The following is a 25650-nucleotide window of genomic DNA, read 5'->3' on the forward strand; positions in this document are numbered from 1 at the left end:
TTTTTGTGTTATGTATTACATTATAGCATTATAATATAATACTCTTATTTGTCATTTTGGTTTTGTTTATATTAAGAGGAAAAATAAATATGTTTTTTACTGTGGTGGCAATAATCTAACAGATGAAATAATTAATGATATTGTAGAGAGAAGGGGAAACTATAGGTACTTTGTCTTTGAATAGGTAAGAGAAGCAGCACAGGGAAATTAATTGCCCTTAGATCTTATTGGGGACTAGTAAATGGATAGAGTTTATTATGGAAGGATGAGGAAATTTTATTCTAATTGCTTCCATTTTATAAGTGAAATAAGAGGCAAAGTCATCACAAAGGGTAAAGGGTGAGTAGGGGTTAGTGGAGATTTGAAGAAAGAGAAGAGGGTAGAAATACCATACGAAAGGCTTGGAGAGTTAATCGACTAAGGGATATAGTATGATTGCTAGGCATCATGAAGAGCCTACCGAGGTTTCTAATCGTGAATTTAAAGGAAGACCAGGCGTGTGGGTTTTATATATGCTTAGGTGCAGGGACAGAGCAGATGCAAATTGTGTTTAATCAGAGTTACAGTTTTACCAGGGGAGTATGTTGAAGGAAGAAAAGGACAAAGTGACTAAAAGTATGTTGTGGACTGAATATTTGTGTCCCCCAAGATTTATATGTTGAAGCCCTAACTCCCCATGTGACCAAATTTAGAGAAAGGGTCTGTGAGGGAATGATAAAGGTTGCATGATTTCATAAGGGTGGGACCTTAATGCAATAGGGTTGGTGTTCTTATAAGAAGTGGAAGAGACACCATAGTTCTCTCTGTGCTTTTATACATGCACTCAGAGAATGGCCTTGTGTGAGGACTCTAGGGACAAAGGAGATGGATCTGCAAGGCAGGAAGAAAGCTCTCAACAGAAACCGAACCCTGCCAAACCTTAATCTCAACTTCCAGCCCCGAGAACTAAGAGAAATAAACTTATGTTGTTTAAGGCACCCAGCCTGTGGTATTTTATTTTGGGAGCCTAGCAGACCAACACACCAGGGGAGTATGTTGGAAGGAAAAAAGGACAAGTTGTCTAAAAATATATGCAAGGAAGTAAATATAATAATGGACTGTGAAGTCTAAGTCAGATAAGGAGGGAAGGGAACATCGTGTTGGGGATTGAATGATGTACATCAAAAGTTAAGTAAGGTCAGGACTTCCCTGGCAGTCCAGTGCTTAAGACTTCACCTTCCAATGCAGGAGGTGCAGGTTCAATCCCTGGTCAGGGAGCTAAGATCCCACGTGCCTTGTGGCCAGAAAACCAAAACAGAAGCAATCTTGTAACAAATTCAATAAAGACTTTAAAAATGGTCCACATCAAAAAAAAATTTTTTTTAAAAGTTAAGTAACGTCAAAGGATTGGAAGTCCCAGTGCTGCTGAAGCCTCAACTGGAAAATAGGAGAGTAGGAGAGTAGGATATTTGACATTGAGATTTTGGAGGAGATGTCGTTATTTATTGGTAATGGCAAGGTCTAGGAGTATGGCTGTAAATAGAAGACAGATTTATGGAAGGCAAGGAGTCAGAGAACTAAGAAATCATGATATTGAATAGATATTCTGTGTGGTTATTGAAATCGCTAAGAAATTAACTGAGTGATGGAGACAAAGGCAGAAATTCCAAAGGCAAAATATTCAAGGAATGGATATAGATATAAGTACATAGATTTGAGTGATATTTAAAAGCAAAATCAACAGGAATTGGTCATGAATTAAAATGAGATAGAAGAACAATAGGGAGAGGGAGCCATTAAGGATAACTCACTGGTCCCTGACTTGAGCTACTGGATGAATCATGGTATCATTGGTAAGTTAGGGAAGACTGTGAGAAGATCAGGAGCTTGATCTTGGATATTCTAAATTTGACGTGACCTTGGGATATCCCAGCGAAGATATCAAGGAAGTGGGCTGGTATTTTGGTACTCAGAGCAGGGTTCATCCTGGAAATAAAAATCTGTGAAGTATCTGATGATGGGTGGTAATTGAATTCCACGACAGTTGTGCCATTGCCTACGAAGTAAGTATAGAAAGAGGAGAGGAGAAGCCTAAGACTGGGCTTTGAGTAACTTCAGTATTTAATGAACAGATTGAGGAGTATGAGCCTTAAGGGAGACTGAGTAGGAAGTTGAAAGAGAGATAAAGAAGCCAGGAGGGTATGAAGTCACAGAAGCCAAGGGAAGAGAATCTTTTAAAAAGGAAGGTGTAGCCAGTAGTGTTGAAAGCTAATGAGACCAAGTAGCCTGACAGCATAAAAATCTCATTAGATTTAATGACATGGAGGCTATTGGTGATCTTAGTAAAAACTTCATTAATGGACTAATGGAGGTGGAAGATAAGTTAGAGATAGGTGACTGAGGCAGAGGTGAGGAAAACGCAAAAAGAGAAAGCAGGTTAAACCACATTTTCAAGAGTTTTAAAGGGGAAGAAAAGACATGTGGCAGTTAGAAGGGTCAATCAAAGTAAGGATGGATATATATATATATATATATATATATATACACACACACACACACACACACATATATATATACATATACATATATATGTATATGTATAGTGTGGGTGTGTGTATTTGTATTGTCTTAGTTAACATATATATAATTTTATTTTCAAGATGGCAGGAACTTGAGCCTATTTAAATCTTGATGAAATGTATATAATTGGGAATTTTAATATGAATTTAATATGTTAGTGAGGAAAACATAAATGATAGTGGAAAAGTAGGAGGGGATGGTATCCTAACCACAGGTGATAGTTTCTAGGAGGACTAACAACTCCTCTAGTCCAACAGGAGGGAAAGAGAGCTGGACTACCCCAGGACTCAGTCATCTTAATTGTGTTCTATCTTCTCTCTTTCTGGGTGATCTAATCCTTTTTTACAAGAAAGTGTTGTGGAGGATTGGTGCAGTGGGCCTCATGGTCTCAAAGCAGCCATGAGAAAGGAGAACACAAGCTCCATCTTCTGCTGCAGGCAGGTTGGTGAGATGTGAGAGAGGAAATAGCTACCACCTGAGCATATTATGGGAGAAGCAGCCTTGCCAGGTTTCAACTAAGGAAAGGCAGGGGCCCCTCAGAAAAGACTTGGAAAATGTAGGGGAGTTTGCCATTCCTGAGAACACATTGGAAAGTTTGGGTGGACCATGATAACTAAGAAAATATTTGTTATTGGCAAGAAGATAATTTTCAATCTAAAATCAAGTAGTTGAGCAAAGTGGTAGAGGTGACTGAAGACAACTGTAAAGTGAAAGGCAGACCTTTTATTCAAGGAATTTGGCCATAAGAGAAAAGAAGGAGATGGAATTAAATTCTATTTGGCTTTTTGTCTTCTATAATCTAGCTAGTTACCTGTGCTATTTCACTTCCATTTTTTTTCCTTAACATGAACTCTATTCAGGTTCATTTTCTGTACATAATACTTCCTAAAATTCTTTTTCTCTGAGCCATGTTTATGCTTTTCCCCCTGCCCAGAATACCATTTAAGTCCTTTTTCACCTTTATGAACACAACTCTTCTTGTAAGGACCCTTTAAAATTTACCTCTTAACTTTCTCTTTGTTTTATAGTATTTTTTCACTCTGAAATAATTGACGTTTGTTGTAAAACCATTTGGAAAATACTTGAAATTATAAATTAAATATAATCCACATAATACTATCACTCAGATATATCACGCTGTATGTATTATTTTCAACACCAGTACTTGTAAATTGCTAAGTCTTTAGTGTTCCACTAAATATTTATAACAAAATTTTAATGGCTCTCTAATATTCTGTGGTATAGATGTACCATATTTCATTTAACCATTCTCCTAATATTAACCAACTTAGATCATTCCCATTTTTCCTGTTGTAAATAAAACATTATCTTTTACATAAATACTTGTCTACACAATAACACTTTTAGAGCAAAAATCTTTTAAGTAGATTACTGGTTCAAAGGGTAAATGTTTTATAAAGGCTCTAAATGTATAGAGGTAGATTATTTTCCAGAAAGACTATAATAAATTATCCTCCTGCAGACATCATTTATCAGTATATAGGCACCCCTCCATTGTCAGCATGGAATATTTTTAAAAGTTTTAATGTCCTAAGTGGAAAAATGGCTTCCCATTGGGATTTTCATCTGCTTGTATTTGATTACTAATTAAGGTGAATATTTTTTCTTATAGTTATTGATTACTGGATGTTTTCTTCTTTGTATTGTCTAGTCATGCCCTTTAATACACAAAACATAGTATTTTTAATTGAATTATAAAAGATCATTAGTATTGTTAATCTAATTGTAAAATTTTGTTACATGCTAATTATCTTGCTCTGTATTATATTGGTTGTTATTTTCACCCTAACTACTGTTTTCGCAGTAAAACATATCACACATATCTAATCATTACAGAATTCTCCATTCTCAGAAGTCATGTAGCACTCTAGAGTTTCACTCCACAATCTTAAAATTGCACTCTCTACTGTCTTGTGTTGTTCATTAATAGTTTCTTTTATATTAATCTTTTATAGCCACAGAGATAGTAACTTGCTTGAGAACAAGCATAGGGAGTATGTTTATCATTATTCCTAGATTTGTAATTGGTATTGTGTTATTGACTTCTAATTTGCTTCTGGGATTATCATTATGTATATGCCCATCAAAATATATAGCAAATTAACTCATTGTGTGTTAATTACCATTATGTTCTAGAAAAATTTATGTATATTTACAGCCGTTGGGAATAGGTTATTTTTCTTGAGACTATCTTTATGCTTGTGGTAAGATCTGGGAAAAAATATCCCTGGGGTATATTAAAATTATTTCAAAAGTTTTAGGATTGTATATTAAAGAAACATTCTGTCGTGAGCATGTTACTTGTATCATAGTTAAGTGAAAGGTGGTGTGAGCCATCTGATAAATGATTTCTTTTTTCACGTCAAGCAGCCCAGCTTTTCTGAGCATGCTGGCTTTGCAAGGATTTATAGTTCCCTGCCTTCATGCTGGAGTTACTTCAGCTTTCCGTGATGCATTCCAACTAATCTGGAGGTTAAGGCATTCCTTGATCATGGATAGATCTGATTGCTACTCAGCCCTGGAATTCTTTATAAAATTCCAGAACGTGGGCTAGAAATTGACTTAGGGAATCCAATAAAGTTGCAAGTCTTGGCAGTCATCCAAGCTAAATTTATAGACTGGAAGAAATATGGGCTTTCCATTGTTCTCTTTTTCACCTTTCTGGGTTTCTTTTGTGTGTATGTGAGTGTGTGAGTGTAAATTTATCATTTTGCTGACGTTGGAGTGGAAATAATCATTGAGGAAATCCAGCTAAAGAATTTTCACTTTGGATCCTCCGTGGTCTTTCCAAACTTTGACCCAAACCTGCACCAAAAATGAATTTGTTCTCCCTCTCTAGGATGCTGGTGTCATAAAATAAGAAGTTGTTCTTGAAAATGAATCATGCTAGTATAACAGCTGATGTACACATTTGCCAGCTAGGTAGAACTCCCAAATCCCTGTTCTTCCCCTGGCTCTGTGGGAGCCTTCTTTTTGAGACATGATCTGAGAAAATGTGATCATATGTATTGTTTCTGTTCATTCTGTGAAATGGTAATGGGGGCAAGAAAACAAGCTCTGAAGCCTCTTACAGATTTCAGTGTTTTTGTGTGTGCCTGATGCTCTGTAGTACATGGAGATCCAAGCAATCCTCTCCTATCTGATCAATGAAAATCTGTCTTGTTCTTACAGAATGGATTTGCTGTTGTGAGGCCCCCAGGCCATCACGCTGAAGAATCCACAGCCATGTAAGTACCAGGGACTGTTGCCCATCTCCAAGCGCCACGGTTCCTGGCGGTCACCTGCCCCATGCATGTCTCTGAAGCCTCTAATTGTTAGCAGATGGACTGAGAAATCTTGCGAGGTACTCCCAGAAGCAGATTTATGGCTTCAGAGATCATATAGCATTTTAAAAAATGCTCTGAACATTATTTATAATGGTTTTCCTGGCTGATTTGCTTTCTTATTTCTCTGTTCTTCTCTATTCCGCAGGGGGTTCTGCTTTTTTAATTCAGTTGCAATTACCGCCAAATACTTGAGAGACCAACTAAATATAAGCAAGATATTGATTGTAGATCTGGTATGTATTCCTGGCCAGAGCTGCATTTTCAGTGACTCTAGATAAAAGGGAGTGTATTTGTATTTCTCTGTTAGGTTGCCTTGCTTTTCGCACTTGCAAACAACTGAAGGGTGTGTTTCCTTTGAATGTGGAAACTCATTAAATTCAGGATTGCAGTTCTGAAACCATAAACATTCACGTTTCACTTTCATGGTGTTAACTGCAATTTAATGAGAAGAAGGCGCAGATCAGGGCAACTTTTATGATGCTTAAATGAATTGATACTTCCACAGTTAAAATAACCCAACAGAACCTGAATTTACTTTTCCCTGCAGAATATAGACTTTAAATAGTCAGATGTGCTGGAAAGAATGCTGTTGCTTTGGTAACCAATTGGCCACTTCCCCTGGTTAGCAATCATATTGCTTGTTGTGCAACAGTGGTATTATTAAAACAAGTCAGCATGTCATTTTTTCTGAAAAGATCTCAGATCATGTATGCCAGTTTGGGATGACTCCCGGCAGGAACCCTGAGTGATTAAAAGTCAGAGGCATTAGATTAGTCTTGCATTTTAACATGATGCATTCTTACACAATGGAGTTATAATTAGTTTAACAAATGGTTTGTTTAAATGCAGATGACACTTGGCAGGTTGTCTATAGTATATTTGTGAATAATGAGCTGGAGATCTGCCCCATACAAAAGGACCAACCCAGGAAAGGGCGAAAGAGAGCTGACTGGTGATTTATGAGCCCCGTTTTCGGTTTGCCTCCAGTTCACGAGGAGGTGTAATAGGTTGTCTGACAAAGCATAGACAGGAAATGAACCCTGGCATCCAAAGCTAACCTGCTACATCTGCACTTAATTAATTTTTGCAGGTGATAAAAGATTTAAAGGCAAAATATGTTAAAAGTTTTTTTTGAAGTGCAAGCCTTAATAGTCTAAATCTTGTTCGTATCTGCACTCATAATTAAATCTTATTGGGAAGTCGTGGCCTCCCTGTCCCGCCCTCCGATTCAGTTAAGCAGGCACACCAAAGGGTTGAGAGAGCACAAACCAAGCCATGTGAAGAAATACTTAGTCAAGTTAAAATGAAGATAAAAGGAATGAAAGACTGATAACCATTTGTACTGTTTGGTAGGAATGGTTATTTTCCACATCCTGTAGTGTAGCCTTTCTGCAAGTTCTTTGGTGCTGAGGGTATTGAAACCCAACTTCCCATGTATTTTCCAAACATGCTTATGTTTCAGTATAGGTCATAGTTCAACATTAAAGAAATGTGTTGAAGGCCTAGATATACTACAGCAGCAAGGTCTTAAAATTTTACAAAAAGGAGGACATCAGTACCTATTTTCCCATGTATATACAAAATGACGTTTTAAATAATTAATATTCATTGGCTTGCATGATTCATAAGATGGTAAATTTAAAAAACATTTAATATGTTTCTAGAACTCTTAAGTTTTGCTCGAACGATAAGCAAAAAACTTGAAGAAAGGTAGCAGACGAAGACCAAGGATTGTGGGAAAATTTTTCTATGCTTTCTAAATTTGTCACAATTATTCAGGAAGGAGATTGTTAAACTGTCACCCTATCCTTAAGAATTTTTTAGTATTACTTTCTGAGGAATCTCCTCTACTATGAAGATAATAACTGTTAAGAGGCTCTTTAAAAGCACATTTGTGACATCCAAACTCTAAAGCAATGAATTGTACAAGAGACTTGAAGGCTAAAATGCCTGGCTTGTGATAGATGAATATTTTGTACCTCAGAGGATTTGTGTGTAAGGTTTTGTTTTTGTACAAGAATATAAGAATAAAAATTTGTTGGATGTAATTTGATATGATTTATAAATTAAGTTGCTTGGTAGCTATTAGGAGTGTCCTGTAAGCTTACTGGCCTTTGATTATGAATTTGCTCCATTATCCCACGTAAAGGATACTGATTTCCCAACAGGCTATAGTAAAAGAGAAGTTTTTGTTTTATATTCTCTAAACATATGAAGTTCTGTCCAAAGGGTTGCCTCTGAGATCACCACCAGCCCGCATATTCTTACTTTCAAGTCTTCCAAATTCTGCAGCTGCAGGGATACTTTGAGGAAATTCCCCTGTTTCTTCCAGCTGCCGAGAAGGAAGTTTTAAAGTGCCACGTGGCGCTGAGACATCCGTTCTCCCTGGCTGACAGGTCTGTTCTGCAAGTTAGCAGAGGAAAAGTGAAGGTTCTTCAGCGGCAGAAGAACTTCATTCCTGCATATACAAAGTCACTAACTTTAGCTAAATGGTATGAACCAGCTCCATCAATTCCTAGGCCAACAGAAGGCAGAGGTACTCCATTGTTTGAGCAGCTAGATTCCACATTTTTTAGATGCCTAGTAACAGAGAGCTCTAATTCACCCCCTATTTGAAGCCACAGCCAAATATCAGAGGCGTTGAGTATTTTAGGCAGGAATGATTCTAGTTGATCTGTGGAGCTTATTCATTCCAGTTCTCCTTCTGGGGAAGATTCCAAAGATACGCAGATTGGTGAGGAAAGAGAGCAGGTGCACCTGCTTCTCAGCTTGCAAGAGACTGGCGGTTGTGTTCAGGGCGTGAACCTGTCCTAGAAGTAGGATTTGCCTGAATGACTCAGGTAGCTTTTATGTAATGTGACCTTCAGTCGAAAATAATATATTTTAGGCTATTTTCATTTAAAAAAAAAAAAAAAGACACTTCAAATGTCCATAGATTTTAGGCAATTCCATTTTTGGTCAAGCACCAAACTTGACCAAAGGATTTTCGCAAGTGCCCGTACTAAATAATTATAAGTGATAACGTTAGTTGATAGAATATATAATTTATTCAGAGCTATTTTAACATTGTAGTGAAAACATGTTGGCTCTAAATCCTTGTATAGGATAAATTTTCACAGTATGTCGTTAACCAGTAAAATAGCGAAATTATTTTTCAGTATTTCCCAGCAAATCTTAGATACAAGATCTGTTTTGAGGCTGTTCATGATTTGGTTCATTTCCTTACTATAGTAAGTCCTCATAATCACCAATAATTGTCTTATATTGATCTAGTATATATTTGTTGCTGTGGAGAAAAAATCCTCAGATCATATCTGACCAGTAAGTAGTTTGCATTTATATTTTCAGAGAAACTGGAAAAATACTCTCAAGATTATAAGTTGTTGCCCAAAACAAAAGGCACATTTGGACTTACCTTTATCTCTAAATGCTTTGTGAATATAAATATGGAATCAAGAATTATCCAAGTATTTTTAGAATGGGTTTGTGAATTTTAATGAATAATGTCTGTTGAAACCTTATTGTGCTGTGGGCAAGAGTATATTTCTTATTCTGAAATTTGTGCGACAATAAGCACCCAACACATTTTTGAAGAACATATTATTTTATATCTAAGACAAATGATCTTTTATTTGACCTTCTTAGATAAACCTTTACAACATCAAGGCAATATTTTTCTGGTTTGCAAACTGTGGATGTATCTAGGCCCAGCGAAAAATTTTTCTTACAACGCTGACTAAAAATTCTATCCTGTAGTAGCAATGCAAACATTCTGTCACTGTTATTTTTCAAAATATTTTGTTTATCCATCCTCTAGGTATCCAGTAGCAAATTCAAGACATTGTGGGTTAAATTGTATCATTTTTGTTCTCATAAAGGACAAGTTTTGCTATTTCCTCCTTCCTTTCCTTTAAACGTTCAGAAATCCAGGAATTAATATATATATTTTTCAGTAAGCTATTTTTTTTCCTGATGTGTGTGTATGCCTTTAGTCAGTACAAGTTTCTGGAAAGATGCCTTTCTTTCTAAATATTTTATGATTCCTTAATTGATTTTGGATATATGTACTATGTAAAAGGGGGGAAGATTAGTGTATGTCTACACTGTGGATAGCAAGCTCACTGCTTTTAGAACCCACCAAAAGGAGGTTTCAGTGGTGTCTAGTGAGGGAGTTCTGGGCTGGAGGTTGAAGTGGAGACAAGTTATATAAACCTCAATAAGGAGCAATAATGACCACCAGTCTCACTTCTTAGGTTTGCTAAGAAGATCAAAGAGATAATGAATGTAAGTGTAAGTTAACAGCATAATGGTTATGAGTTTGGCCTTTGGAGTGAGAAGTGGATTCAAGACGCTGTCTTGAAAAATAACTGAAGCTCTCCAAGTCTCAGTCTATTTACCTTTTAAATCAGCGATAATATCATATACCTCATATAAATGTTAAATAATCTATGTAAGATATTTAGCATGGTACCTGACTCAAAAATTGTAGGAATCATTGTTGAAAATAGTGTGATTCTTACTGATATAAAATACAGTGTAAGTAAGTAGTTACAAGTGACCAATAGTTTTTTATAACAGAACCTGAAACTATAAATGTTACACATGTAGCAGTAATATTATATTAAATACAAATATATAGGTTATTCACTTTTATGAGTCATTTATTTTATCTTGGTCAGAAGCTATTAGGAACCATATTAACTGAGACTCTTGACACTTGGGGTCTTTTAGTAAGGATGTCTTTAAAAATGCTATTGGTTTTATTTTTCCTATATCTTTTATCAATTCCAGCATGTTTATATCATAAAACAATTAGAAAAAAAGAACTATTAAGTCTTGAATCATTATCAAATACAAATGTCCTAAGAATTTTTTTTCTTTCATTTTAATGAAACAGGCCCCTTTTTTTTCCTGTGGGAAGGGGGAGTGGTGTGGAGAAAGAAAAAATAGGAAGAAGGAGGCTGGGAAGAGAGCCATAATATAATATTAAAATTAGGCAGATTGGACAAGATTGCATAAAGGCCCATGCCATCTTTCTGCTTTGGCCCAAATGATTTAATAGCTAATGAGCTCACGCTCCTGTGTCTTTGACTCTTGCCTTCACGATTTTACCAAAATAAAGTATGAAGTCCTTTTTGCATCTGGCATCTCTTTTGAAGTCATTCTAACTGCTGAGGGACTGCTAACTGAATTGAACGCTTCAAGAAAGCCAATTTACTCAGCTGGTTGCAAAGCCTTTGACCTTAATGGTGGGACTTGGCAAATCAATGCATACACGTATGTTTAGTGTTCTGTCAAGAATTGCGAAAATGCTCTGTAAGCCATAGATCCTTCTGCAAAATACTAGTTTGTAGTTTAAACATTAGTCTTTCCGCAGAGGCCAATGAGGCTAGTTAATTAAGCCTAAGGGGTTATGAACTGTTGGCAGTTAATAAGTCATAAAATTCCTCCATAAAACAGGATGCGAGATTCCATCACTGAAGCAAAGAGTACAAAGGGCCGGTGTATAAATATCTAATTGTACCAAAGGACTGGGCTTTCTCAATGACTGCTCATCTGGAGTCTCCAGGGCATGTTTGCTGTGGTTTCCTGATTTTTAGAAGCCAGTTTAAAAAATGAGTGCATTAAAGGGTAATTTGCCTGAAAGTTCAGGAAGTAAAGGGGGTGGTGTGGAAGCAAGCTGAACAGGAGAAAGAAAGAGGGACATACAAGACAGCAAATGAGAAGGAGGGTGGGGTAGAAAGACAGGGAACTAGAAATTAGAAAAGTTGTCTCCACACAGAGTGAGACACGACTGTATTTGTCATCTGGTTTTTTTTTTTTCCCCTGTAGGATGTTCACCATGGAAATGGTACACAGCAGGCCTTTTATGCTGACCCCAGCATCCTGTATATTTCACTCCATCGCTATGATGAAGGGAACTTTTTCCCTGGCAGTGGAGCCCCAAATGAGGTTCGGTTTATTTCTTTAGAGCCCCACTTTTATTTGTATCTTTCAGGTAATTGCATTGCATGATTACCCCTAATTTTCTTGTCCTTTGCTGGTGTTTTAAATTACACGAGATTACTGAATTGTCCCACGGGACCAAGAACCAGTGCAGAACAAGTGCATAACCCAGAGCACTGGTTGTCAAGCAAAGCTGGGCTGATTTGACATGTTGTTTGATGTTTATTTCAAGAGCTCACATGTGTTTGTTTTCCTCTCTTCTTGCTTCTTCCCTGTGCTCTTCTCTACCCACTGTGGTGTGGTTTTTCTCTTCCTAGGTTGGAACAGGCCTTGGAGAAGGATACAATATAAATATTGCCTGGACAGGTGGCCTTGATCCCCCCATGGGAGATACTGAGTACCTTGAAGCGTTCAGGTTGGTACTTCTTTCTCTGAAAGTGGAAAATTAGAAAACAAATGAAACAACACCAATGTAAAAGAGAAATGTAAATTTCTAACTAAGGTAAAGTAGCTAAAGGAGTCATTCTATTAAAGCTCCAAAAAATGTTTGGTTTGAGGGACCTGAATATTGCTACAAAGCCACTTAAGGAGTATGTGTACCAAAAAAAGGTACATCAAGACCTAGTTGTAATCAATGGCCAGGAATGTTCCCCTCTTTCTACAAAAAAAAAAGGGAAAAAAAGATTTTATTATTCAGTAGTCTGGAAAATTCTGCCTATTATGACATATGATGTGATTTAGAATGGACATTAGCATACTAACCGCTCTGGGAATTCCTTCACTACCTATTTAACTTTTTTGAACAGACGTTTCGCAAACTTCACTGGACTAAAGAATTTTTTGCACATATTTTTACACATAGCACCACTTGGCATTCTTAGTTCCAAGGAACATTGGCCTAGGCAGTCTCATTTCATGGTTAAGTAAATGGCTTTTCCCTATCATAGTATGTGTATTTTCCCTCTCACATTAAAACACCAACTGATTAATTGGTTGTTGCCAGTTTCTTTAGAAAATGTAGGCAGTAATTAAAGTGTATATTAATATATACACATTGCTACTATTTTTCTAAAGAGCTCTAAAAATTAGTTGAAACAAGAAATACAATAAATTAAAAGTTGTTGTTTTGGATATAGTTTTTTAAGGCATTTATTCTCTGGAATTAAAATTTTGTTCAGTGTTTGGAAAGGTCTATGTTTTAAGGGAAATAGCAGATTATGTCAATATGTGCCTCACTTGCAAGATTTTAGGAGATTTTAACCTATTGGTACTGCATGAATTTTGGATGTTTTGTTCATTTGAAGCAAAAGCAAACAACTGCATGATAAGAAATTTTTGAAGCATTCTTTTCTTTGGCTAATTTACCAATTATAAATTCCCAAGGGAAAAATCCTGTTGACAACGCATCTGAAATAGATAAGAAAATTTTTTAATCAGTAAAGTTTTGATGGGTTTCTCTTGTCCTGTGTATCATTCATACTTCAATTTCTCCTTTGAGAGTCATTTCTCATTTGAAAACAGGCCCAAGAAAAATGATAGAAAATTGCTATTTTTAAGAATATACATTAAAATAAATATATTGTCTTGATATTTGAGGAAAATTCTACTCATATTTCAGATTTGTACTTTGAAAAAAATGTACATGTTCTATAGTACATGTATCTTTACTATTTATAGGAAAAATAGGTGAAATAAGTTTATTTATTTTGACTTGGGTTGTCTATGAAGATATTTTGCGTTAATTAGCAGTAAAAGTAAACAATTATATTAAGAAACTATAGGGGTTTCAATATTATGAATTCTTTTTGCAACTTAACAAAACATTATTAATGTTTTAAAGGAACTCTAATGGGATAATAGATTTTTACATTATCTCACATATGAATTTATTTGTCTGTTTACCAAGTTGACTTAGTAACTTACATGATACACACATTAAGTTCTCAACTTTACCATAGCATATGATCATAGTCATTGGTCTGCAACATAGAATTACTAGTTTTTTATTATCACAATACTATTTGTGGTACTGTTGCTTTACATAAGAATGCATTATGCATTCACAGCAGGGAAGGATAATTAATATTTTGTATCTGTTTGTTCTCTCATGACAAAGTTAATGGTAGATGAGATTTTTTAAAAAGAACCCCTTTGAACACAACAATTACATTAAATAATGTGAAAACAGGTATTAAGTGTACACTATTGATTTTTTACTGAAATGGTTAAGTGAGTCAAGTGCTCCTGAAAGTGTTTGAACATCCCCAAGAATGGCACCTTCTCTTTGCCTGGAATGTGGACACTTTATTTTAGAAAACGTTTTTAAACTTCCCAGTGTGGTCACCATATCCAGGCTTAATTAGAGGAGAAGCAGCATTATTCAGCTAGGCTGCAGAAATGTAAAATTGTGACTTTTAATGTTCATAGTTATTTAAGAACCAGATTTAAACTATAATAATTCTGTCAGTTTTTAACTATACTATACCATGTCTGCTTGCTGCTCAACGTGTATAACTAGAAATACTTGTAAACTTTTTAAGGAGGAATCAAGAAAGTAAGTCTTTCATTCAAAAAATACTCATTGAACACTCAGTATGTGCCAGGAACAATGGCGAGCACTTGGAATTTAGAGCCAGTTTGCTCTCAGGGAACATAATAGAAGTGATACTTATTGTTCTAGTGAACAGATGTCCTTAGACATAGAGAGGATAAAATGATGAATTCTTCCTGAAGGGTTTCGGGAAAGGCTTCATCAAGTATTGTTCAACCTGTGCATTCAAAGATGAGTGGGAGTTTTTAAGGGGTAAAAGAATTGGAGTAGGGGGTTTCATACTAGGCAGAGAGAATAGACTGTGGTGTGAAAAGCATGGAGCCATAAAATGACCTTGCTCTGTGGGCTCAAGAGAGTGAGGGTGGGATTGCGTGGCAGGTATACAGATCATACTTCATAAAGTCTTTTGCAGGCAAAGAGTGCCCAGCTAAATATATAAATTTCTTTCTAATTTGGGGCTCTAGTGCGATAGACTCCCAAATAATTTTTAATGTAGTATTAATTTATAAGCATATCCTTCTTAATATAATCCTTTTTCTAAGTATTGAAACTAAAGCTCTTTCTGGCATCTGTGTGTGGGTGCAGAATACAGAGGTTGGGAGAAAAGTAAATGGTACCTTTTCTTTTTTCTTAATTTTTAATTGTTTCTGGACTATGATAAGTATCTTTGTAAGGAAAACCTCTCTGAAACTCCATTTATAATAGGATATAAGATGGCTGCTAATTTTAAATTTGCATATATATTGCCTTTGTGGTCTCTATTATGTGTTTTTTTATGTGGCAAGAAGAAAATTGCAGGCAAACCAAACATTTTCATGTTTGCTATAAGTTTTAAACATAGTTTTAAAAATATAAGAGAATATCTAAATTAGTTCAGATAATTAGTTGTTTCTTCCCTGTAGTTATCATTCATCTCTGAAATAATTGAAGGTTATGATTCAGATTTTTCTCAGGAGTTTTTAAAATCTTCAAATAATTTCAAATATCTTCTATGTTCACCTAAAATATATTTCTAAGGTTATCATTTTATTAAATAATTATGGGTATTTGTATTAAGGTCTTACATGCCAGTTCTAGATTATAAATTTTATAGACATCATGGCTATTTCTTAAGTGGTTTGTATAAGCCACAGAACTACTATATGGAAGGACCATGATGTGGCTCTAAAATCTATGCTCTAGGGCTTCCCTGGTGGCGCAGTGGTTGAGAGTCCGCCTGCCGATGCAGGGGACACGGGTTCGTGCCCCGGTCCGTGAAGGTCACACGTGCCACGGAGCGGCTAGGCCCGTGAGCCATGGCCACTGAGCCTGCGCGTCCGGAGCCTGTGCTCCACAATGGGAGAGGCCACAACAGTGAGAGGCGCGTGTACCGCAAAAAAAAAAAAAATCTATGCTCTTTCTATACCACCACACTGCTACTCTTTTCTACTGTTCATGACTTAAAAGACTAAGGTGTGATAAAGCATAGTGAACTTACACTGAAACATAAGGCCTTCTACCCCAAACCTAAATCACAAATGCCTAGTATACAGCATGGCAGAGAAGAGCTATTAAGTAATACTGGCTGAATGAAACAATTAATAAATAAATAAATCAGAGAAGAAAGGGGGAGTAATACACTACAGTAGAAGCATTGGAAACCCGTGAGGAGCCTGCATGAATACTATCTCTTGGTCCCTCAAGGAGCATGCTTCACAAAGAACTCTGAACACCCATTCATTTGCTTATAACAATTTCAAATGTCTTCTCTTCATTCAACAAATTTGCTAAATGCCTGCTTAGCAGCTTCTGTTCCAGTCACTTCAAAATATTGTTCCAATGGTTCTGTCTTATCCATAATCCCTAGATGAGTGCTGGACACATTTTTTCTAAAGATTAATTCTTTAAGAGCTCTATAGATGTTAAAGTGGATATTTATATAAGAGAATTTATTTTTTGTACAATATTACATGTTACAGGTGTACAGTATAGTGATTCACAATTTTTAAAGGCTACACTCTATTTATAGTTATTATAAAATGCTGGCTGTATTCCCTATGTTATACAATATATCATTGTAGCTTATTTTGTACATAATAGTCTGTACCTCTTAATCCCCTACCTCTAAATTGCCCCCCTTCCCTCTCTCCACTGGTAAGTACTAGTTTGTTCTCTGTATCTGTGAGTCTGCTTCTTTTTTGTTATATTCACTAGTTTGTTGTATTTTTTTAGCTTTTTCATATAAGTGATATCATACAATATTTGTCTTTCTCTGTCTGTCTTATTTCACCTAGCATAATGCCCTACAAGTCCATCCATGTTGCTGCAAATGACAAAACTTTATTCTTTTCTATGGCTCAGTAGTATTCCATTGTGTGCATACACACACACAGACACACACACACACAGACACACACACACACCCTACATCTTTATCCATTCATCTGTTGATGGACCCTTAGGTTGCTTCTGTATCTTGGCAGCTGTAAATAATACTGCTGTGAACATTGGGGTGCCTATATCTTTTCGAATTAGTGTTTTTGGTTGTTTTGGGATGTGTACCCAAGAGTGAAATTTCTGGGTCATATGGTAGTTGTATTTTTAATTTTTTGAGAAACCTTCATGCTCTTTTCCACATTGGGTGCACTAATTTACATTCCCACCAACAGTGTGTGCGAGTCCCCTTTTCTCCACATCCTTGCCAACATTTGTTATTTGTGTTCTTTCTGATGATAGCCATTCTGACCGGTGTGAGCTGATATCTCATTGTGGTTTTCATTTGTATTTCTCTGATGATTAGCGATGTTGAGCATCTTTGCATGTGTTTGTTGGCCATCTGCATGTCCTCTTTGGAAAAATGTCTATTCAGTTCTTTTGTCCATTTTTTAGTCAGGTTATTTGGTTTTCTGATGTTGAGTTGTATGAACTATTTATATATGTTGGATATTAACTCCTTATTGGTCATATCATTTGCAAATATTTTCTCCCATTCAGTTAGTTGTCTTTTCATTTTGTCAATGGTTTCCTTTGCTTTGCAAAAGTTTTTAAGTTTAATTAGGTCCCTTTTGTTTATTTTTGCTTTTATTTCCTTTGCTTTAGGAGACAGATCCAAAAAATATATATTGCTATGATTTCTGTCAGAGCGTATTCTGCCTATGTTTTCCTCTAGGAATTTTATGGTCTTACATTTAGGTCTTTAATCCATTTTGAGTTTATTTTTGTATATGATATTAGAGAATGTTCTAATCTTGTTCTTTTACATGTAGCTGTCCAGTTTTCCCAGCACCACTTATTGAAGAGACTGTCTTTTCTCCATTGTATATTCTGGCTTCCTTTGTCATAGGTTAATTGACCGTAAATGTTTGGGTTTATTTCTGGGCTCTCTATTCTGTTCCATTTATCTATGTGTCTGTTTTTGTGCCAGTGCCATAATGTTTTGATTGCTGTAGCTTTTATAATAGTCTGAAGTCAAAGAGAGTGATTCCTCAAGCTCTCTTCTTCTTTCTCAAGATTTTTTAGGATGTTCAGCCTCTTTTGGGTTTCCATACAAATATTGAGTTTATTTTTTCTAGTTCTGTGAAAGATGCCATTGGTATTTTGATAGGAATTGCACTGAATCTATAGATTACCTTGGGTAGTATGGTAATTTTAACAGTATTAGTAGTCTGTTCATAGTGGGCAAGATAATATGTATCTCATGCTTCTAATTGAATCTAATGAGGAAAGCATCTCCACGTGTTTTAAAAAGAGAGTAGCAATTTCCACTGTAGAAATAAAATATTAGTAGTTCTTCAAATTATTCATATTTTATTGGATAGATAAATAAATGAATGAATGAGTGAATGAATGATGATCTCTGGATTTTTAATTTCAAAAAATAGGTATAAGCCCTTTACATTTGGAAGGTATTGATGAAATAATAAATGACTCATTCGGCACACACTGAAAACAAGCTAAGAGATTGGCTTAGAGCTGTTGATCTGGGTTCCTTAGATGCAAACAAGTTGTGATTTTTAAAAAATTACTGCTCTCCAGGCTAACGTGTTTATAGTCTGTAGCTACCATAATTAATATTAGTTAATGGTAAGGATTTCCAAATACAAAGGGTCTGTAAATATCAGGTCTTCGGGTATGTTCACCTCTCGGGGAAAACTTCTAAACAGAATGATTCTGTTTCACCAAGGTTGTCAGTATGCCAACTGAAAAAGAGGATTTGAGCAAGTTATCTAGTCTAGAAAATAAATATCTAGTCAAAATATGTGTTGTGGGCTTCCCTGGTGGCACAGTGGTTGAGAGTCCGCCTGCCGATGCAGGGGACACGGCTTCATGTCCAGGTCTGGGAGGATCCCACGGGCCGCGGAGCGGCTGGGTCCGTGAGCCATGGCCGCTGGGCCTGCGTGTCCGGAGCCTGTGCTCTGCAGCGGGAGAGGCCACAGCAGTGAGAGGCCCGCGTACCGCAAAAAAAAAAAAAAAAAAAAAAGTGTTGTTATTTCTATTGTAAACTAGTTGTTTTTTCTTTTCATTGATTTATGAAGTATCTCTTTAATCAAAATCTTTTTGTGCTTGCAAATGTAGCCTTTGCTAAAATACTTTGACCATATAACCAATAGAATGTTTAAAAATTAGCATATTTATTACAAAGTCAAAGCAGCTGAATCAGTTGGACATATACAAAGAGCCCAAACAGCATATCTCTCTTTCCGTTGTCTTTGGTTTATACCTGTTTGCTTTAATGATATAAGCAAATTTAAAATCCATTGATACAAAACTGTGACTGGAAACTTGACTAGATAACATCTATTCTCAGTTCATCTGTCACACTGTCAATTCTATTGTAGATACAGCATCTTTAAAATAGAGCTTCCTATGACTTCTCCTGTTTGTGGCAAAAATAGAAACATATACATTTAACTTGAGAGCAGAGAATAGAGCCCTTAATTGTCATATTCATAGAGCAGCTGTTCCTCAGACAACTAGTCAGTAACGGTTAGCTTGGAGTTTTCTTAGAGTGGTTGAATTTACCATGGAATGATAGTAGATAATTTTGGTCAGTGAACATAAATAAGTACAATATTTTATTTTCTTTTTTATCAAACATATCATTGTTATTATAACTAATTTTAGAGCACTGACTTCTAAATAGTCTTGGCATATGCATAGTCTGAAATTTAGAGGTTGCTTAATTCTGTCTGAGAAATGAGATGGGATCATAGTAAATATTTATGTTCTCTCGTTGGTAATGACAACTAAGTACATATTTTTATGGTTATTCTTATTTTTATCATATTTTAGTGAAATTTCATGGTAAGAGAATGTAAAGTAAAACTATTATAAAAATAATAACATAATATAATGATAATAATATCATAGTAATATAGAAATACATTGAGGACTTGCTAGTTGCTCATTTCTTTTCATCTTTACAAGTTGTTGAATTAAGTGCTCCCAGTTTCCAGATGAGGATACCAAGCCTCCCTTGAGTTCAGTAGGTTGGTTACCTGATGTCACATAGCTGGTTAATGGTGATCAGGGACTGGGTGGCAAAAAGTGTGAGTGTAGAGACAGTACTCCTTTGGCCCTGAGCTATAAACTGTAGTTCCTCTGTCAAGAGTAGGGGTAACAAAACAATAATAAAGTGAGAAATTCTTTGCCAGTGCATTTTAGTCTATCCAGCATTTATCTTCGACATCTAAATTGGTAATACTATTTTAAAATTGAAAATTACTCCCTGATTCTCACTACCCTTGTATCATATAATAATTCCAAGCCACTTCTCTTTGTGCCTTTCCTCATGTGCCACATTAAGCCTATCAAATAACACCCCTATAATTTTTCTTCCTTTTGATAACGAGACTGTTTACAATGGAAAATATATTTTTTCCTTTTTTGTTAAAACAAATTTTTTTTTATTATGTACACATTTAGATTTTTTTGGAATGGGTATGCGATTGAACTTGAGAAAACCCAAATTAAATTTTAATAGAACATAGACTGATAAATGAATGCTTAGCTCCAATTTTCAAATAAAGAATGATTTGTTGTCATCTAAAAATCATACTCAATACTGCAAAATGATTTGGGGTCTTGTTTTGTCTATAAGAACTGTGGTTGATGCTTCCCAGTCTTGAAATGGATTTTCAATTGTTAATGACAACCTAATATATTATGCTCATGATAGTATGTATTTTCCCAAGGATGTTGAAGACATTTTGGGAAAGAGGGTGGAATTTCTTGAAGCAATTTGCCAATATGAAATACTGTACATATCAAATTGGCCCTACTACCATCTTTCTCAGACCATTTATCATAGCTCACAAATCAAGCCCACATTTTCTCTTTGTGAAAGACTTGGCTAATAAAGAAGATGTGGGCTTCAAATCCAAACTTGTCAATCAATCTTGGGAACAAAGCAGTAATGATTTTCATCTATTGATATTTTATTTCAATGAAGAGCAATACATATGAAATTACTGCTGGAGTGATCTACAGTTTAATTCATTGTCCAGATTCTGTTCTTTATATTCAGCATGTAGAGATGTTTCAAGAAGTTTTATCAGAATAGGTCAGAAGAAAAAGATCCGTAGGAATAACTTTTAGAAAGCTGTCAGCTCTATCTGCTCTTTAGTCTCAGCAATAAGTATAGTTTAAGAATAATTTTTTCTCTTTCATCTGTGCAACATATTGTACCAATTTTCATCAAAAAATTACAATTTCTATAGGTGTGTGTCTCTAGATACCCTTAGAATTTTGCTCTTTGACCCTGGGAGTAAATTGATCTTATGCACACCTGTCTTCCTTGGGACACTTGCAAACTTCATTTTTGAGCTGAGCATCAAAGAGATATGATATTATTAGACAGTATAGAACTCAGGTAAAAAGTCCAGGAAGTATCTTGAAGTGCTTGAAGTTTTGAAATGTGAATTATATTATCTTCTGTGAAGAACTGTTTAAAATAGTTCAAATGCAAGGCATAGTTTTTATTATTATTTTAAAAGGTCAGATCAACTGTAAAAATTTTAAGACATTTTTCCCTTCTGACTTAGAACAGTTTTAAAGCCAGAAATTTCCAGGAATTCGTGTAGCAATTATACAGTTTTCCAAATAATAAGGACTAATTAAAAGAGTAGCTATGTTCTATTAACTTTTCCTTAGCACTTCTCTCTAAGGAAGAAAGCAGTTTGCGTGACTAGAAACGATTTGTTTTTATTTTCAAGATGGAACAGTGGATTACAAAACCCTTGCCTTGCACAAAATCCTCCCAACATATGTGTAATACTCAGAGATATCAGGAAATGAAAGCTTTCTACGAAATATTATTGTGAAGCATTTTAGGCCAGAAATAGCAGATCTTTTGGACTGTCAAGCAGCTCAGGTCAATTCATCAACTTAAATCATCTCATCTAGTAATAATGGAATTGGTGTGCCGTTAATTATGACATAGCCAGAATGGAAGATAAATATAATTAATAAACTATGGAGTCACACTTTTTTCACAGTTTTAGTGAATATTTTAAGATTATGCTTCATTTACTGGTAAGATAAAGCCAAATAAAAGTCACTTATCCTGTATTTCATTAAACAACTATTTATTAACCAAATTTCAATGCCTTTTGTTCTTCATGTGTTATCTTGAAACTGAATAATTCCCCTCCATTTCCATGATTTCACACCTAAAGTTTACTGTAACTAAGTTTGAGATGACAAATAATGTGAAAAAAGAGATAGAACTTTGTTTTAATATACCATAAATGTAAATTTGTAATCTTTTTTCTGAACTAGATAAATATAATGTTTACTAATAGAAATTTACTTATTAACTTTTCCAAGTAAAAGGGTCCACTTTGGGAAACTTGTGTTCAATAGGAAGTCTGTTCAGATATTACTTCTGAGGTTCAGGGCCGAAACTTACACCATTTTCTGGTAGGCAGGACTTTCAGATAGTAGTCCAGGTCTTTGCATGACATCAGATATCTGAATGATAGATTGTTTTCCATATTTCATCCCAATGATTTGATGTCATGTAGATGAAACTTATCAACATTTGTTCCCATTTATATAGACATTTAAACTCCTCTGGCACTTTTATAGAAGGGTGAGGACTTGTCCTTGTAACTCTTATAAATCTGTCCATCTTTCTTATGGGCGCCCCAGTTCTGGGTATTTGTTGTCTAAACATCTTCTACTCCAAAGATCAGCCCTGTTGTGAAGCCATACGGAGGTCAGCAGGCTTATAGACTGCGTAACTCCTAATGGGAAAGGCTCAGCAAAGTAACATTCTTGCCATTATAATTCATATTTTGCAATTTAAAAAGTGGGTGGGAGGGGAATTCCCTGGCAGTCCAGTGGTTAGGACTCCACGCTTCCACTGCAGGGGGCTTGGGTTTGATTCCTGGTTGGGGAACTAAGATCCCACAAGCCATGCAGAGCAGCCAAAAAAAAAAGTTTTGAGAATACACAGTCTGAGGCTCTGGAGAAAAAATTAGGCATTTTATCCAAAAGTAAAAAAAAGTGGGCTGGAGAAGGGGGAGATGGATGAGTGAGTCACCTTTCAATCTCAGCAGAATTTTAAATCCATCTGCATCTCAACTTGGGCATATTTTGCATCCGAAAATAATTGCAGAAATGGCCGTCAAAAAATAGCCTCTACATATTATCTTATGTATTAAAGATGTATATTGTTGTAGTTGAAAACAAAATATTGGTTCACCTAGGATGTATATTTTTTGTTGTTTCATAACTTCTTGAAATTAAAGCAATATTGGAATTACTGAAATGGACTGAATAACAGTGAAAGCTAAGATGTGAAGGGGAGTTTATTTACAATCCAGATTAAGAATGGAGCTGGCACAGATTTATAATTTAAAAGTTTTGTAGCCCAAAGAAAGCTTGATCTTCTGTGCTTTCAGTTTCAGAAGTCTCTTAAATGTTAAAGTTGCCGCATTGGGCCTCTGACTTTGCTTTGTGTACCCAAGTCCTCTCCCTTGTATAAGTTTCTGATACTATCACTTCCCTTTCATATTCCAGGACTTCTAAATTGAAAATACATTTGCAGAAATTATTCAGTGATGCCTTTTTCTGCAATAAACATAATTTTTCCAAGTGACTCGGCAGGTGAAAAAGGCAGGGACAGAAATAATAAAATCTGGGGTGTGTCTTATTTTATTGATTCAGTTTAGTTATCTGATTAAATTCTAAATTAGAAGACTGAAGTCTGTCAGAAGCTAAATATATTGCCCTTAGTTTAGTTATTTGAGGGTATGACAATTGATATAAATCAAATACAGGATCCAAATGAAAAATAATAATTATGAAAGAAGGATCACTCACTCGTTAGTTTACTAGTGTCAATTTTTTGAAAGTAAACAAATTACTATTTTGTGTCTTCTAAAAAAGCAGTGATATCTCTATATAGATATATAGACATAATGTTTGACACAGTTCTCTAAACATGCTTTTGAAGAAATTAGAATGTAAAAAGATCATCCCATTGTCAGAGCTGAGCATGAAATCCTGTACCAAGTTTGAAGGCCCACTTTAAAATTTTGTTGTTTTATAATACCTTTGGAAAAGTGTATTGTTCCTTGTAAAATACCCACATATTCTGCTTTGGAATGGCTCCAGACTGTTACTGAACCACGAGGTTGCCCCCTGGTGCTTTATATATTGTTTAATTGTTTGCCTTTGGTGGATGTTTTTATTAAAAGCCTATTCTTTAGGATAAGACCAAAGTGTCATTTTAAGAAGAGCAGAAGCAGAGCTGCTCCGTCCCATAGCTCTTTTTCATAGGTGCGTTAGTGAACACTGGATGCAGCTAATGAGCCTGCCAACATTTTTTCTTGTAATACTTCAAAAAGAGCAACAAGAACAACAAACAAAACCCCGGATTTTTATTTTCCTCCCATAAAACATGACTGCGCTGGCCAGAAGAGCTGTGAGTTTGAATGGCTGTACCCAGGGCAGTAGGGAAGAGAGGTGTTTGCTGTGTATGCTCACCCACTGCTCTGTCTGTGTCTTGGTCCAGGAGGAGCTAGTCTGGCGTTACATGCACCTTGGCACGCATGGCCAGGTCACGCCCGAGGAGCTTGGGGGGCAGGGAAGTCCATGTGTTAGGAGGGCCGTGGTGGGCTTCCTGGGGTGTTTAGCAAACCCATGTATGCTGTAGTGTACGTCGCAGCTACAAAGCAAGTTCTTAATGTCCTCTCCCTCCCCACAATCCAGTTGTAAGATAAGTATCATTCTGAAGTTCTCAGATCACTCTGAATATAAATTAGGTCTGGAAAAAGTTATTAATCTAATGATTTTAATTCTAAATGTTCTCCCTGAATGTTTTCTTCTCTGAAGTGGCATCATCGTATCACTCACTGATTTCTCAGAAGTTGGCCCTGGAAAGAATTCAGTGTTCTCTAGCAGGTCCTTGCCACAAAGAGCAAGCAAGAATTCGATTAGTCTTCCCAAGCTAGTCTTCCTGACTGTGACCCACCCTCAGGCAAGAAGCTTGAAGGCAGTGTACCTTGATACAATTTCTAGGACTTAAATGATCTCATTAAATTCCAATGCTAGATATCATGTTGACATCTGAGGAAATATGATTATTGACAAAATGTAAGCCTGTTATACACTATATCACTTCAAAAGGAGAAAGGCCATTAGGCCATAATTACATCAGAACAGTGTACACATTTGGCTGGTTTATAAACTGTCACTTTCAGAAGTACCAAGACATATAAAAGTCTCCAAAGGTTCCATTATGACCCTATTTCCAACAGTCTTCTCTGACAAACTAAATAAATTACTGCATGTATTGGACCTTTGAGGCTTGGGGCAAAGAATGGAAAAATTATTTACAAAAGCTTGAAAATATTTAATCACTAGAGGCAGGGGGCAACGGTGTTTTAATTAGCAGGTCCTCGGGCCATTGGCTGACTGGAGGCTTTCTCAAACAACCACACAAATGCACTGAATAGCTGTTTGCCAGCCTTAGGGTCAGGTCTGAGATGAAACAGATAAGATAATTGGCTCTAATGAAATCCAGAAGGCCTTGGCTTTCTTGTTTGAGCTTGGATTTGAAAAGTGCGTGTGGAAGTGAGGCTTAATTCAAACCAGAACGGAGCTAGGCCCGCTTCTTAGTGACTTTGATATTGTTTGAAGTTCTAAAAGTGTTCGCCACACCACTAGCCTGCTGGGCTGGGCCTCCCTGGTACCCTTAATTACTAAGCTTTATTGCTGACTTTACTACACAGGAAAGGGGCCATTATATGTTCCATCAAC

At 35.9% G+C, this 25650-nt stretch overlaps 1 protein-coding gene across 1 annotated transcript in view; it reads left to right on the plus strand.

Annotated features, from left to right (window-relative positions):
- Positions 1-25650, plus strand: part of LOC125960275 (histone deacetylase 9-like) — a 253045-nt gene that overhangs the window by 40463 nt on the left and 186932 nt on the right. The window contains exons 2-5 of the mRNA XM_049714694.1: positions 5752-5807; positions 6052-6139; positions 11739-11858; positions 12170-12267. Coding sequence (XP_049570651.1) covers positions 5752-5807; positions 6052-6139; positions 11739-11858; positions 12170-12267 — 362 coding nt within the window. The remainder of the gene's footprint in view (positions 1-5751; positions 5808-6051; positions 6140-11738; positions 11859-12169; positions 12268-25650) is intronic.

This window comes from Orcinus orca, chromosome 9, assembly GCF_937001465.1.
Source record: "Orcinus orca chromosome 9, mOrcOrc1.1, whole genome shotgun sequence".
Taxonomy (NCBI): Eukaryota; Metazoa; Chordata; class Mammalia; order Artiodactyla; family Delphinidae; genus Orcinus; species Orcinus orca.